At 40.7% G+C, this 17,401-nt stretch overlaps 1 protein-coding gene across 4 annotated transcripts in view; it reads right to left on the reverse strand.

Moving 5' to 3' along the window:
* MCC (MCC regulator of Wnt signaling pathway) overlaps positions 1-17,401 on the reverse strand; it is a 381,812-nt gene that overhangs the window by 240,791 nt on the left and 123,620 nt on the right. Inside the window, exon 1 of one of the 4 annotated variants that reach the window (XM_075067158.1) lies at positions 8,940-9,525. The exons of the other annotated variants lie outside the window; for them this stretch is intronic. Within the exon in view, the coding sequence (XP_074923259.1) occupies positions 8,940-8,996 (57 nt within the window). The 5' untranslated portion in view covers positions 8,997-9,525. Of the gene's footprint in view, positions 1-8,939; positions 9,526-17,401 lie in introns of those variants that run through there. 4 annotated transcript variants of the gene reach the window in all.

Genomic DNA, 17,401 nt, shown 5'->3' on the forward strand with positions numbered 1-17,401 from the left:
TATTTCTGCAAATTGGTAACTCTGCAATCCACATCCAGCTCAGAGCAAACAAACAAACAAATTCTGAACAACAGACACCATCCTCCAGCTTTGGTTTGGGCCTTGATAGCTCCAGGGCTGATCACTTAAAACCATGATTTTCTCTTCCCTCAAAGGTTGAGGGGACCTCTTGATCTTTAGCTAAAAAGAACCTTTTCCAAGTAATAAGTTTCTGGCACTATAGATCTAGGGATAAAAACATTAAACCTTGCTAAAAACATTTAGGGAATCTAGTATGTTGTGAATGTTACTCTCCCAATATGCATTTGTCCTTATTAAATCTCCAGGCCAGGGGCATTTTTTCAAATGTTCTGTCTTAATAGCTGGAAATATTTTAATATGAGGCAGATAAGTTACATAATCTTTGCCATTTTTTCATTAGGAGTCTGGAGAATAGCATTATCTGCACTGACAGCGTCTGGGCATTTGAGTAATCTTTTTATAGTACTTCAATTTAATAACATCCAAGCCTGAAATGCTGTGTGCCTGATAAGCAGCTCACACAAATCCAGAAAGTAAATGTTCTTTGAAGTTCGTATGGTTTTTACACCGGAAATACCATGCATCAGTCACACGGGAAATGACATGCACAGGTCATGCCAAAAATGCAACCCCTCAGACAGATAAAGGATCCGAGCTCATGTTCTAACCCAGATTTCTAAATTGGCAGCACAGCACCCTGATAACACACCATCAAGCCAGCCTGACTAAGACAATCTGTTAATAAACTGTGTGCACACAGGCATCACAGGAATGTCTCATCTCCCCCTCTTTTAAAAGGATACTTACTTTCATCTATGCAATGCACCATAAGTGATCACAATAAAGCATAAAAATAAATTAGATTTAGCAAAGTTATGAATAACCAGGATTAAAGTTTATCTGATCTGCAAGTTACATCCAGACTTCCTGGCTACCATCCCTGAGCTCTACCATTAAGATTCTCTGCTTGAATCCCCTCCTTAAATTGGATATCTCCAACAATGTGAGATCTACCATAACTCTTTAGGTGATGTGGTTATACTGTCTCTCTGCTGTCTAAGCATTCATTAGGACAACAATCTTGAAAGGGTTTAACACTGAATCCTTTATAAGGTTTAACCTTGAATAAAATCCTGCCATTCAATACGTAGTGGAGCAAATAGAAAAGATATGGGGCTTAGCTTACCCATACAGGCACAGAGGGTGCAAATTGCATCTCACTGTCTCTAGGGAAGCTGAACCAGTGCTCTAAGGTGATACAGAACATTCTGTCTTTCAGATGCTTGGCTGGCTGCTTCTTGCTCATATGCTCTACATGTAACTGACGGCCGCTACCTTAGGTCAGAAAGGCATTTCTCCAGGTCAGATAGGCAGTGACCTGGCTTCCCCCCCTGCCACACCTCCCTCTGAAGCATGGAACATGGGTCACCTTCCAGAATTAACTGGGTATCAATCCCCTGCCACTGCAGGGCCTTGGGCATTGGTGCGCCTGTTCTCTTCCTCTGGCACACAGTAGCTTAGGCTACAAGCACACTACAAGCTCAGGGTGTAATTCTGCTGCTCGTGTATGCATACTTGTGCTCGCTCTCAATAGCAGGAGTACAAACAGCAGCGGCACGGTGGAGCCATGGGGAGTACAATCCTGTCTGAAACTGATGGGAAAATATTTGGCACAGCTCAACTATGCCTGCGCTGCCACTACCAGTGCTACGCTGCTATTTATACTCGTGGGTGCTAGTGCAAGTATGTGAACATAGGCACTAGCTCATAGTGTACACATAGCCGTAGTCTCCTCAGGGTTCTAATACTTTGGTGTAATTGGAGTTGTTGGGCTTTGCGTGCAGATGGGCTGGGTGCTGTTGGTGGCCTATGATATACAGGAGGTCAAACTACATGGTTTGATATGATATGATACCGTGATTCAATGTGCAAGTTCCACCATGCAATGAATCAGGTCCATTTGTTTAACCTGATTTAACGTACAGGATATTCAGTTCCAGGCTAAGATAAACTACCCATGAAATTGAAAAAGCCAATGTGACCCTTAGATGAGAAGTTCGCTCACTAATGTCAGTCATTAGTGGCCCCTAAGAGTTCAACATGGACATAGGAGGGCAGAAGCTTGCCTAACACGTATAACTGAAGGAGATAAAAATTAAAATGAAATTTTGAAGGAAGAGAGGATGAACAGGAAAAGAAATTTCTATGCGGTTAACATATAAAACGCAAATTACAGACCCAATACTTTGAGATTCTGAGCACTTCTTAATACAGTATATGCCAGATTTTCCAAAACTCTATTACCTGATCATCCACATTATCCGAATCCCTGCCTCATTCTCCATGCTGGGGGACAACAAGGAAGGGATTTGGATAATGCAGAGGTTTGAATAACAAAGAAACTCCCGGCCACAGAGAGGCCACCCTGTTGCTGAATGGCTCCTACGGTGGTGCATGGAGCCATTTACAGCCCTGCTGTCATGGGACTGAGGATACGTCTACACAGGGATAAAAAAAGCAAAACCAAAAAAAAAACAACACACACCACTTGTGGCTTGCCTGGGTCAGCTGACTCGGACTCTCAGGACTCCAGGATTGAAAAATAGCTGTTCAAACTTAGTCTGGAGCCCGAGGTGTGTGACCCTGCGAGGCTGCAGCCTGAGTGAGACCATCCACACACCAATTTTTAGCACAGCAGCTTGAGTCCCACAAGCCTGAGTCAGCTGACCCAGACCAGCCATGGGTCTTTTATCCATGTGTAGACATGCCCTATGTGCTCCCTGCACTGCCACAGGGCCGGTGACACCCAATCCTGCAGGAGTCAGGTGCAGGTAAGACTGCGGTCTTGGCACGACGGAGCAGATTCCTGGCCGCGGGTCTCTGCTCTGCCCTGCCAGGACCATAACCTCCCCCACTCCACCCTTGGCGCCTGCAATAATCTAGAGAGCAGGAGCAGAAGTGCAGGGAGCCCTCCACAGCTTGCTGTCACAGGAGGAAGGGAGGAGAGCCGCAACAGCAGGGCTGCAGAAGGCTTCCTGCACTGCTGCTCCTGCCCTCTTGATTATCTGAGCTCCTGAATATCTGAATAAAATCTGTACCCCCATGTTAGTGCAAACCAGGGGTTCTCAAACTTGGGGTCGGGACCCCTCAGGGGGTCACGAGGTTATTATAGGGGAGGGGGGTCACGAGCGGTCAGCCTCCACTCCATACCCCGCTTTGCCTCCAGCATTTATAATGGTGTTAAATACATAAAAAAGTGTTTTTAATTTATAGCGGGGGGAGGGGGGTGTCGCACTCAGAGGCTTGCTGGGTGAAAGGGGTCACCAGTACAAAAGTTTGAGAACTCCTGGCACATACTGTAGATCAATGAGAACCAAAAGGTACACAGACCAGACCCACAGAAATGATGCTCTAAAATTTGGTGGGTACTTTCTGCTGTTTGAAAGTCATTTTTACATGACATGCAATGTAACGTCATTCTAATAGTCAATAAACCAGTGCATTTAGCTTTGATAGATATGAAACATATGAGCTGTTTATTATTACCTTAAGGGTCAGTTATGCATCTATTCTTCAGTGTTTAAAGTGTTCTCAGAAAGGGCCAGGTCTGCCCAACAGTGGAATGTCATTTGTAAACAACAACTTGTGTAAATACAAGTATCACCAATTTATCAACGAGTACTAGAACAGTTATATTCTAAGTACAGGGGGAAACTGTAATCTCTCCTATATACCAATATGCAGTATATGCTGCCTTTTAATACAATCTCTGTACACCTTTAATACTGTTTTTCTTTACCAGCTGTCAGGCTAGATAGTGGGGCGAGAGGGGGAAACCAATTTGAGATGAGGTCACTATGCCTGTAAAGGAGTACTGTGTCACTGCAACCACCCCATTACAGCCTGACCAGTGATGGATTCAGACTGCTTTCTGACTGTCCGATAGCAAGACTGCCAAACTCAAGATTTCAAAACTCAGAAGGCAAAAATAAGGCCAGAAGATTTATTTCCAACCTGAAGTACGTACAAACCTGTTACCAGTTCCCCACATGTACATTACAACACTAATGCAAGCAGAATCATATCCTAAAAAGAAGTGAAAACTTACAGAAAATACAGCAAGGTGGGAATTGTCAACGCTAATGCTGTATTTGCCAATGCGGCTTGTACCCATGTCAGGCTCCCTCATTTGTATCTGCTCCACTCTCTGGCCCAACACAGCAATGTCTTTGTATTGGGTTGCATTTATGACTCGAGCAGCCTCATCCTTTGCATTTTGTTACTCTTTATTATTTTCTTGAAGCAGGAGTAATTAGGGTAGTGGTGGTGAGGTAGACATACAAATGTGAAATTCTGAAGGACATCACTATATCATGGGTTCCTGTTTCACCCATGTCAAACCTGGTACTGTCCCTTTCATTCTTCATATCTTGTGCTATGTATAGAATTTTGTCATTCTTCTTCCCACGCGCTGTTCTCCTTCAGAAACCTCACTCCTCTACCTCCTCCCACCAAAAATAATAATAGTAAAAAAAAAAAAAAAAATCCCTGGGGGTGGATAGTATTCAAACACCACTTTGGTGAAATTTCTCTCTCCCCCTCCTTTAAAAGGAGTGCATAGATTAAGTAGTTTGTTCCTAGCATTGTAAGTGATTAAAGAACAGACACCTGTATCCAAGAATGCAAGCAGCAACCTTAATTTTCTGAACTGCAGAAATCTAAGCAGAGGTAATGAAAAGCAAAGGGAAGAAATTATGTACCTGAGAAGAAGGGATTTTTTTTAAATTTGGTGCTCTGGAAAGAACATACCCATTAGAGAAATGATGTCCCCATCACAGCAAAAGGAAATGGCCACATAAAAAACAAACCAACCAACCACATTTTAAAAAATGAATGTTTTGCAAAATGAGATACCTGCAGAAACCTCTCTTGGGGCCCCATTCTGCCTTTGGCAGATGTGCACAGTTTCCATTGACTTTGACAGGAATCATTTGTACAGAACCAAGGACAGAATCGGGCCCTTAAATATATACCTGATAAGGCCCCAGTCCTGCAAACACTTATGTGCGCGCTTAACTTTACTACAGCGAGTAACCTCATTGTAGACTACTCAGCGGGAAGTAAAATTAAGCACATGCATAAACAACCACCATCTTCATATATATATGGAAATGGACTATGTAATAAGAAAATCTCACTGTGGACATTCATCCAGGTATTCTGCAAACAAGTGGGAACATTCTGAAGTACAGCCCCACTTTGAACATTGTGAAAACCCGAAGGGGAGGGTGGGTCAGTTACCTTTGTAACTGCCAATAATTTTTCTGCACTTAATTGGTTGTCTGTAACAGACTGCTTAAGCAGTATTCATGATGTCAGCTTTTAAGAACACATTATGTATTACAGTCAATAGTTAATGGTACCATTGGTCTAAACACATGGATCTGAATAGTGATTATTTAATTCTGGATGTCCTATCCCCCGACTGATCAAATCTCAAAGTGAAATCTCTCCAAATAATGCTTCTCACCACGGCACTGGCAGCAGCTAGCCTGTTTCACAATACTACAACCAGGCCTTGTTGGACCTTATGAATTATTTACAATGTTAACAAAGCCTATCCTACATTCTGACGAGCGGCAGCACAGATTTTTCAGACCAACCTCTCCTAATGTCTCTCCCCCCCCCCCCCAAATTTCTTTTTCGGTGGGAGAGTAGAGGAAGAGGGTCAACCAGAGAAGCTGCTGATATATGCACCAATATTGACAACTTCAACTCTGGAGATCAGCAATCACTGAAATCATACTGCTCTTATGGGAACGTGATGGCTTACCGTGGAAATCAGTTTTCCTTGCTGTACGTGTGAACTTCATTGGGGGAAAAAGGCAAACAAAGGAAAAGGACATATCAACTAGATATCAAGATTCTGTTTACTTTTACAATAAAAATCAGAGATTAGATCAGCATGCTATTTGCAAAGCAAAAGCAAAACACACACACTTTTGCATCCATGGTGGGGAAAGAGGTAGATTTTTGTCAGTTTTTCCCAATACTGGCATAAATCTCAGGAAAAAAAAACACTCATTGCAAACTGTATGGATAATGATTAATTTTAACCTTCTGTTTTGTGCAATTGACACACAGAAAGGTATTAATTAATTTCATACACACACACAGAGTATATGTTCAGAAATTTCTACATTATCCACTAGTTCTAATAATGGCAGTTCCATAGTTGGAATTTTGTGCATTGAAGTGAGGATATAACTTCCCTACATAATTATGTGTATTACTGCCATATTTTTCACCAAACCAGATGCACTATCTAGTGCAAGTAGGGAGATGGCCACAGAGCGAAAAACTCACTAAGACTGTATGATCCTAGGAAAATTCCCAGTGCAGTCATTTTCTCTAAATGACTGTGATGCTACTCTCTCTCTCTCAATGGGCAAAAACAAAAGCCATAAGCAGGAAGGAAAGCTAGGAGAGAAAGGAAGATCAAAAGAATAGGTACAAAACATGGACACAAACCAAAGATACAAACAGCACTTACACAGCACTTTACATCTTTCAAGTACTGCAAAAAAAAAAAAAAAAAATTTCACAGCGAGGAGAACTGGGAAGAGGGAGCCAAAAGAAAAAGATAGCCTTGGAGGCCCTATTGTTCATATCACACCTACTGGGAAGAAAAGAGCTGAGTGTGTCACTTAAATTTAGAGGTGAGCAAACAAACTCTGTCTCAGTAGCTCTAGAACACAAATGTAATCAATTCCATCAAAGCATAGGGGACAGCTAAATTTAAAAAAAATTCCCCAGGGTGAAAGATCACAGAATTCCCTAGATATTTCCTCCCATCGCAGATACTCGGAGTGGGAGGGCTTCCTGTGTCAAAATTCCAGGTGAAATCACTGAATACAAAACTAGAAGAACTATCTTAATATGGCTTAAAGTCCCACCCAGTAACTGAATAAAATGAACTCCTAACCTGTAACAACATTCCAAAGCAATACAACACGATGAAAATGCTGTTGTTAAATATTGTCTGCTCTGGATGACCGTCCTAGCATCACCCTGTCAAGACACTGCATTGATTTGAAACTTTTACTTTTGAAACAAGTATAAAACCAAAACATACACAAAAATTGGGAGACATTTGAGATTTTGCTGAACTAGCTTGAAAAGCAAATAAATAAGAAGGACATAATCTTGCTCCCATTGATGTCAATGGCAACAGCCACCTTGACTTCAATGGGAATATGACTAGCTTTCAGAAGTGTACAATCCTACTTAAAAGTAGAATGGTCAGAGGTGAAGTGCTAATCAAACTGCTGTTGCACTAACACAGGTAATGTAAAAAGAATGCTTTTTTAAATGAGAGCCTAATCAAGCTTATAATACCTTTCATCCCAAAGCTATATAACATATAAAAATAAATTACACCCCCCCCCCCCACACACACACACACTATCCTGGGATGGACTCCATCAACCAGCAAGCATATAGTACTGCCTAAAAGCTAGAAGAAGGGTGTTAGTATTGGCCAAGGACATCAGGGCAGCCTCCCACTCTACAAAAAGCATCCAGGGATCTTTAGTGTTTATGCTGAGTTGACAAGACCTTAATTCTTAAGTTCCCTTTTGCAAGATCCACACAGAGTTAATGAAATGGAACTTCTATAATTTAAATGACTAATAAAATATACACACAGCACTTTTATCATGGAAGAAAATTTAAATAAAAATACTGTACTGGTTCCTATCCTAAACTGCATAATTCTACACTGATATGGACCCTCACTCCTCACTTGTGCCCTTTCCACAGTGTTCCATTGACCCTCACTCTCACTGGTCTACTAGAATGCCTGTTTGTTTCCTTATTCATTTTATATTTCCACTCTTTATCTTGGAATACAGTTTTTTTTCCTTGGTATGATCACTGTCATACAGCTAACTCTCTAAATCATTTACTCTTTTGTCTCCTTCCTTCTGTGAAACATTATATGATGCTTTTCATAAGACACAGTATAAAAGAAATAAACTTCATGGCACATTAAATGTGTGTCAAAAGAGGAAAAAGGATTTTTTTAAAGCAAGACAATGTATTCTGTGGAACATTAAAACCATGTTTTAACCCCAATAAGACACTCTGGGGTGTATGTTGTAACCAATATCAGCAATTTTCAGTACAATCAAAGCTACCCGAATGATATGCCCAAGGCATTTCAATAACCGTAAAATATGCAGCTTAGAACAACTGTTTAAATATTTGCATAATACTTGAGGAGGCTTTAATTTCAAATCTGCTTAAAAAATATAATGCTGTCCCAGCATAAAGGAAACAGACACACCTACAACAGTAAGTAATAAATGTAACAGTTTTTCACCCTATGCTGCAAGAAGTAAAAGTCCCAGTGGCTTATTTCCTCTCCCTTCCCCCAACTAAAATAATATTCATCTAATCTGAAAAAACGGCATTACCTTGGCTGAACATAACCTAATACATCACGCGATTCTATCAAAGTTGTTGGCTTAATAATGCTGTTTGTTTTCCACCCTCCTCTCCAAATTAGTAACCATCTGCTTAATCTCAATTGGGATCACTGTGTATTTTACCCACTGCAAAGAGGAATGCTGTGTATATAAATGCAGCACTCAGGAAGGTGGGGGAATCCTTACTGCAGAACGACATAAAAAAAGGTCTCTGCAGAGTTACAACCATTTGCCTTTTACCATTTATATTTCTGACTGAAGCAAGTTCAGGTCATTTCCTGACTAGCACTGCAAGTTAGAACAAGAATACATTCTATTAATCTTTAATTGAAGTGCCTGAAGACTGAAAGCCAAAAAGAGACTAACACTATATTTAAAATACAAAAGCATTAAAAAACAAAAAAACCCAAGGATATTGAAACTGCTTACCTCACTCAGCTCCGCAGAGGAGTCATTTCCATATTTCATAGCAACTCCAGAATTCATGATTAGACTTTTCAGGGCTTGGCTATTTCTACAGATTTTAATGCTTCCAAGCTTTGCTCAATAGATTCAACACTACCTTCTTCTCCAAGATTTTTCTGTCTTGTACATTTTGCTCTAGACAGCCATTTTCACTTAACATTTATAGAACCTAAATTAATGATGCAAGGTCTTCTAAAGGAGCCAAACTGGTTTTCATTTCACAAACAATCCATTTTCTCCAAGAGACTTATTAAAGCTGCAGAGTGCAGGGTCACAGAGAATGCAGACAGTCACTAATGATCTCCTGGATACTAAAACTGTCCACGTCCATGTGAAACCTGCGTTTCAGCTCTGCCTCTAGTTTTATCCTGCCCTTTCCCCAGCTAGGTTTGAGGGCATCTCCCATAGAAGTTTAATATCCTGGCAACTATTTGGTAAGTTTCAGATGAATTCACAGCCAGAACACAATCAAAGTACTGCTAAGGTTTTAGAAGGGGGGAAAAAACCCCAAGACAAACTGATGCTGTACTTCATGCTAAAGTTTCCCCATCCACTACGCCTGGAGTTGTAAGTGGTTTATGATCAAACACAGCTGTCTTGCTTCTAGCTAAAGGGGCGGTGCTAAAGGAGAAAGGGAGGGGAAGGAGAGAGCTGTACCGAGTTCATTTTGGAATTGCAGGCATCTTTCCAGCTTTCTGTACACTAATTACTGCAACCAAAACTACAAGGTAAGCATACAACAGTAAAAGTTACCAGCATAGCCATGTAGCTAAATTCTTATTTTCTCCTATTTCCATATGCAATTAAATGAGTTTCTTTATGATTTCAGAAAATTGAAGTGAACCTGGAGCTATATTTGAAAGCCAGGGATTTTACATGGTACATTTAAAAAATTTAGGGCAGATATAACTAGATGAATAAAAAAATAAATCATTTGAATTCAGCATCTAACTGGTAGCCCAGGAAATTCCTAGGAATATAAGTTCTTATAAAGAATGTGCTTATTTAAAAAAACCAACAACATACAACAGAAAATTTAGCAACAACCTTTTCCCCTCAGTCCTTGCCTGTTATAGGTACTCCACTCACCCAAAATTTATACTGCTTTGCATTGCTAGGTTACATTGGTGAAGTTAGAAGCTTAGAGTCCCTTATCCTGTGACTGAAGTATATCTGATCACATTGTTTAATTAATACAAAGTATGTCTAAACTATTAAATCCTGGGAAGAGCTGATTTTTATAAAAAGATCAAAAATAAAATCAGGACAAATAGGGTACAACTTCACACTTGGCAAATCCATTTACACAGGGAACAATGCTTGCCAAGAGTAGCATTCTGAAAAAGACCCTCTGAATAGTATGTCTTCCTCACCTATATTAATTATGGGCTCAATAATCATCATCATCAGATACAACAATTCTTCTGAATCACAATAAAGTCTATTAAGACCATAGATAAGAGAGAATATTAAAATAATAGCAACTAAACCTTTTGGGTTGGAGCACATTCTACTTTAATGATCAGGATCTGAGGGTCCCTCCTCATTTCCCCTTCATTGCCAAGCCCTAGCAGGTGTGGGTGCTGCAGTCTCACTGTTAAGTACATTCTCTATCTCCCTCCCCACCCTGGATACATTTTCCATCATTTCTTTTTCTTCCTGATTTTGCTTTCTAACATCACCTGTTTGTTTTCTTTACCTAGTTTCTTCCCTGTCCAACATACATCCCCTCTACTTTTCACTCAGTTTTCTGCACCCAATCCTCTTATTTTTGTGTTTCCCTTTCTCACCTTCACCTCCCTCAGTGTTCTCTTATATTCTTGCCTGTTTGTCTCCTTTGTCCCCAAAGCATGTTCTTATTCACCTTCCCCCAGCTGCTGGCAATGTACTGTGCTCTCTCTGCTGGTAGAATGCTGCTATGAAGAGTGCCAGGAACAGCACTGAGTAGAGCTGCCTAAGAGTTGGTCTACACTACGGGGTAAAATCGATTTTAGATACGCAATTTCAGCTATGTGAATAACGTAGCTGAAGTCGAATATCTAAAATCGACTTACTCACCTGTCCTCACCGCGCGGGATCGATGTCCGCAGCTCACCATGTTGATTCCGGAACTCCGTTGGGGTTGGTGGAGTTCCGGAATCGATATAAGCGCGCTCAGGGATCGATATATCCCGTCTAGATTAGACGCGATATATCGATCCCCGAGCAATCGATTTTAATGCACCGATACGGCGCGTAGTCTAGACGTGGCCTAAGAAAACAGGGCCAGAGTACATGCCTAGTGGCAGTGGCTCAGCAGCTCTCTAGAAGCGGCCAGAAGGATGGGCGTGCCCCACCTCTCTGTAAAGTCTGATGTGCCTAACAGGTTGGTAGTCTCAGTGCTGAGGAATGTATGCTCTTATCTTCATATGCAAAGTAGTTACACACATTAATTTCCTGCACACTATAATGAGACTACCCATGTTTTCTCCTGTGAAAGCAGAGACACCTGATGGTGATTTACTATAAAATGTTTTGATAAACATAGGACTACTCACAGTGTATAAAGCAAAGCAGGTGCATTAATCTTTGCAGGATTGGGGCTAAACTAAGCTGCTCCTCGTAATATGCTTAATGAAAAACCCTTTAAAAATGCAAAATGCCTTTCAAAGCTGAGTGTGCAGTGTCAGCACTTACTCTCTGTTCAGGCTTCTCTGTTTTAGTTCATAGTTTATGTAACCCTATATCACCCATTTACAGTGTTCCAGCATTAGTAGTGAGAGTCATTTGGGATTAATGTAAATATAAAACTTTTCCTCAGTGTTTACAGTTTCACTTTACATCCATTTAACTTGAAGGATTGGGGTCTGCTGTTACCATCAGCTTGAGTTATAAAACTCTAGTCTGCTCTCTATGGAAAATTGTTTTCATTTGAAAATTATTAGATTTATTCTCATAGCAAAGGAGACTGTTTCTGCAAAGTGTGAAGAAGTTGTTTCAAAATGTTTTTGAGTTATAATGCATTAAAAGTACCCTGAATTAAAAATCAACTTGTTACTTCCCCTTCGAACTTTACATATGGCTAAACATCCTCAGAGACCTATGCACTGGTAAATTGGAAGATATAACGAATAAGATGTAATTAAGCATATATATTGCTGGATTTTTCTTGTGGATAGCTTGGTGCCCAATACAGCTTACATTGATGTCAATGGGAGTTATGGGCCAAATCCACTGCTCACTAACCAACGTAAATGGAATTTATTTTTGTCATAGACTTTCATTTGGTACTACATGTTAGTGTAAGCATGTTGCCCTCTACTGGCTGGTTACAGTTCAGAGAAAACAAAGGATCATTCTATCTACATAGGCGGATAACAGACCTCTCCTTTCAGCTCAGGGGGCTAGAGGCCTTTGTTCTTGCAGCTGTAAAACCAGGGTTCTAGTCCCAGGTCTGAAGTATTTCGCTTAGTAGAAGTGACAGTCTTTTCATCATAGCTACGGTTAGTTTTATTCTCTTTTGCAAAAATAAAATCATCACCATATTAAATTTTTAAAGCTAAGTCTAATTGACAACTAGAACATATTCTGAAATTTTTGAATAAATTAAGAACTTTTTTAAAGACTTTAAAATGACTATTTTAATTTTTTATGAAGAGTCAACCATTTCTTGGGGCTGTCAGACCAATGAAATCATATTACATCACAAAATTCAAAACCTAGACAGATCTAACTGAATATCTCCAGGCAGCCTCACTGTTTATAAACCCATATATAGTGGTCAGGTAAAGTACCATGGTGGTAAGAACCTTATAAATGCTAGTTGATAGATTAGGTGCATTTTTAGAATGTCTTGTGCCACAGGCAGCTTTCAAGGGCAAGAACAGTAACCACAAGACTTTTTCTGAAAGATTTTAAAGAACTGCAGTGGGATTTACACATCAGGGTTCAATTTCTGGCTCTGCCACAGTCTTCCTGCATGACCACAGGCCATTCACTTACCGTCTCTGTTCCTCATCTGTAAACCAGGGATAATAATGCTTCCCTTCTCTCAGCCCTTGTCTGTCTTCTCTATTTAGATAATAAGTTCTTGGGGGTAGGGACTCTCTCTTAAGGTATATGTCTACATCAGAGCTAGGGGTGATTCCTGATGTTAGACATACCTTCACTAGCTTGTAGAGCGCTAGCATACTAAAAATAGTAGTGTAGCCATGGTAACAGTGGCACGGGCAGCAATGAGTGGTGTGTATGTACTCGGCACAACCAGCTTGTTACACCGGTCACTGCTGCCCATGCTACCATGGCAATGTTACTATTTTTAGCACGCTAGCTCAAGGAAAGTTAGTGTGAGTATGTCTAAGGTAAGCAAGTCTAATGAGAGCTGGGAATTACAGCCCAGCTCCTAGTGTAAACAATCTTAATATGTTTTTGTACACTATCTCGCCCTTATCTCAGTTGAGGCCTGTAGTTACTACCATAATACAAATAAATAATAATAAACTGGACATGATTCGCTGTCATTGAAGCTGATGGAGAAAGGAAACAGACAATGAAAAATACATTCTACCAAATCAAAGACACCAGGGTGAGCTACTCCGTGTACATAATGCATTCCCATCAATGAGTGCTTTTTACTAACTACTGAGGTTGCATACTGCTTTTAGACAAGTGTAGTTTCACTGACAGTCTTCCTGTGATAATTTCAAAACTAATAGGGTAGTGTATTATCTAGTAACCATTGTTAGCTGAGCTCTGCTCACTCTGAATTTAATAAACTGGTGGCCACTCTATCCCATTTATTTACAGATTTAAAAAGACAATATATTTACTTACCTACAGGAAAGAAAAATTGAGAGCTATCCAGATATTATGATGTCCCTTAATCCAGTCACACAAAGTTACTGCAGATGCTACCTTTTTGTTGTCTCTGGAGAGTCAGATCCATTATGTCAGTTTGGGTAATACCATTCTCTTTGGATGGGATACAACTTCTTCACATATTACCTTTTTACTTTTGAAATTGCTGTAAAATATGGAAAATTTTAGTGCTATAGTGATTTTACAAGGCCTCCCACTCACAATATTCCCCAGGGAATAGTCTTCCACTTTCTAACAGTTACTGGAAAGAGCATGACCCAGCTACCACACACACAGTTTTTCCATCATTCTTGTTTTATCAGCTGCAGAGTGAAAATTGCCGTGCAAAAAGCAGCTATTTCTTAAATGTAAATATACACATACACACAAACATCATTACATAAAGTATACAAGTCAAAAAAGGGACGTTAGGCAAGTGATTCCACTCTGCATGGAACATGAATGATTCGCCCATCACAACTTCAACATGCGTGAAATGAAGCTTTTTTGGTTTGTTCTCTCTAGTTAACTTCCTAAATGTCACTACTAATATTTCCTAAATATTTTATCATGGTAATTATCACATAATTACTGCAATTAAGGCTGCACCCTTCACAGTCACAAGCACAAATGGATTACCCCTTTAATTTATTGTAAGCTTTAATTTATCCTGAACACTATGCAATATGATACAGGCAGATTCCTGTTTTCATTTCAGCACAAAATATATAGGTATCCTAGTACCAGTGGTTTGTATTTCCCAGGACAGAATACTAGTATTCTGAAGGTTAACATGGAGTTTGGAAGTGGGAATTCAATACAATACTTGGATAAAGTTTCCAGACAGTTCCTTATTCAATAGCACTAATACACTCTGATTTAAAGGTGGTGGTGAGAAAGGATGGTCTGCTCTTCTTGATGGAAATGATCCCCATCAGTAATACTAAAGATTACTCACTTGTGTCAAGAGAAGAATGTCCAGCTCAGCTGTAACAATTGAAAGTAACCTTGCCCTGAAAAAGTGAAGTACTCAATTTGAAAAACATGAGTCAACTTCACTATCTTGATTAGTCTGAAATAAATTTGTTAGTCTCTAAGGTGCCACAAGTACTCCTGTTCTTTTTGCGGATACAGAATAACATGGCTGCTACTCTGAAATCTAAAATGGATAGTGTATCTAGAGTAATGGAATTTCCAAACAGCACTTCAATCAGTCACTCACCCCTTCACCCTTCTCCAAATACTAAATCCACTTAAGATGTCATGTCCTTGACCAGACCAATCTTCTTTGCAATTTACATTTGATCCCTTTAATTATCCTAGAACATTGCATGTCACCAAGCCACTCACTAATCTGTCAAAAACAGCAGTCCTGGTTGTCTGTCTTTTCATCCACCACCATCGTACATTCACAGTGATTCCACCTGACCCCACAGTACCTCAGAAACAGGCAAAATGACAAACAAGGCACCAGGAAACCCCCACCGAGGCCTGTTACTCAATTATGGACCCGTCTGAGGACAGCAGAGAGACATGGTAGCAATTTTTAAGTTCCCTTTCTCTCACAACCACCTCATCTCCCTCATCATTAGCTACTTACTTCTTGCCTCTACCCATAAACTTGGCCATTCTGTGGACTACAATCCTTCACATCCATTACTTTTCTGCTGCTCTTCCTTACTCTCTCCATCCTCTTCTTAGCTGAGTTGTCAATGCCTCCCCCCACTTGCTCTTTCACCCTTTTTTCTCAGTTCAAAGTAGCCCCCAATTATTAGCTTCCAATCTCAAATATCACTGCACCAGTTCCCATGCTCTGGAGATAGTTGAATAAGTGTGCATGACCTCAGGACTAAAATTTGGTCCTCTCCTCCACTTCTGCTACATACCTTGCCAAACATCTCTACTTTCCCACCTAACTAGAATCCCATGTCTACAACACTTGTTTATTTACAACCTTGAATTCCCTCCAAAGCCCTTTCCATTTGCATCTTCCTCTCTTTGCACAATATCGTACCAGCTTCTTCAAAGAATAGCGCTATGAGATCTGCCATGATAGCCATCTTCTCCCACCCCAACACACACTCCTTTTTCTTCCTGTCACCGATACTGGGATTTCTTCCATTGCCACCCCATTTCCCTTCTTCCCTTCAGCTCCAAACTCATCAAGCAAGGAAGCTGCAATCATTGCCTGAAGTTCCTCTCTTTTAACTCCACTCTGATGATTTCCATCATCTCCAATATATTGAATCAACTTCTCCTCAACAACATTAATATCACCTCCTTCACCCTTGTACTTAGATGCTTAGTGGTAGGCATGGTATGTTAATCTGACTAGAACAGAACCCTCCTGGGACCTCTCCCTTGCTTTCAGGGCTGCTGATCCTGCTTGACATCTTGCCCTTCCATGGCTTTTACAACATTGTTCTGTTCTGGCTCTCCTCCTCCTTGTTTTGCCATTCCTCCAGTGTCTTTTTTGACAAGCCCTCTCACCATTTCCACTTTCCTTATGGATCTCTCAGGGCTCTGTCCTAGTCCTCTCCTCCTCTCCCTCCCCTTCTCAGTGAATAATCTTATCTGCTTACACAGCTTCAACTACAATCTGTATGCCAACAACTCACAAATTTATCTCTTTGACTCCTGAACAATCACTCCTCCATCCAATCAACGTATTTCAGCCTCTCTGCAATATCACCTCCTCCGAGCATTTCACTAATTTCAAATGACTGTAGGTGATCTTCTAATATTCCTCCTGAAACCCTCTTCACTCTTCCATTCTTTCACTGGTGTACACACCACTAGTTATTCACCTGGACCTGTAAACGAAGGATAATTTTTTATTTCTACCCCATCTCCCTGCACATTTACACAATTCCTACATATCTCTGAGATCTATTTTTTTTTCCCCTCTCTTTCTGGCTCCAGTGAGCATCCAGGACATTACTGTAACCCATTCTGATTAATGTGACCTTCTCTCTGGGCTCACTGGTAGGTCTACATTGGAATAAAAGACATGCAGAATGGCCACACCTGGCCTAGGGCAAGTGACTTGGGCTCGCAGGGCTTGGGCTGCCGAGTTAAAAATTGCTGTGTAGATATTCGGGCTGGAGCCCAGCTCTGGGTCCCTTTCCCCTTGCAAGGTCCTAGAGCTCAGGCTTCAGGCTGAGCCCAAAAGCCTACATAGTAATTTTACAGCTCCACAGCACAAACTCCACGAGCCTGAGTCAGCTGACACGGGCCAGCTGCGGGTATTTAACTGCTGTGTAGACACACTGACCGAGACCCACATAACCCCTTCAGTCAATACAAAATGCAGCAGATCTTCCTTGACCACTAATCTAACCACATTACCTTCCCCCTCTTTGAATTCCTCCACTGGCTCACCCTTCTCTAGTGCATGAAGTTCAAGCCTATTATCATCTTCAAGGTCCACTTAACTCTATCCCACACTACTTATCTGAGGGTACGTCTACACTGCACGATTATTTCGAATTAGCTTAAACCGATATTACAAAACAGATCTAATAAAATTGGTTTAGCGCGTCCACGGTGGGATCACGAAATCGATTGTTTGCGTCCATGGTCCAAAGCTA

This window comes from Chelonoidis abingdonii, chromosome 6 (assembly GCF_003597395.2).
Source record: "Chelonoidis abingdonii isolate Lonesome George chromosome 6, CheloAbing_2.0, whole genome shotgun sequence".
NCBI lineage: Eukaryota > Metazoa > Chordata > Testudines > Testudinidae > Chelonoidis > Chelonoidis abingdonii.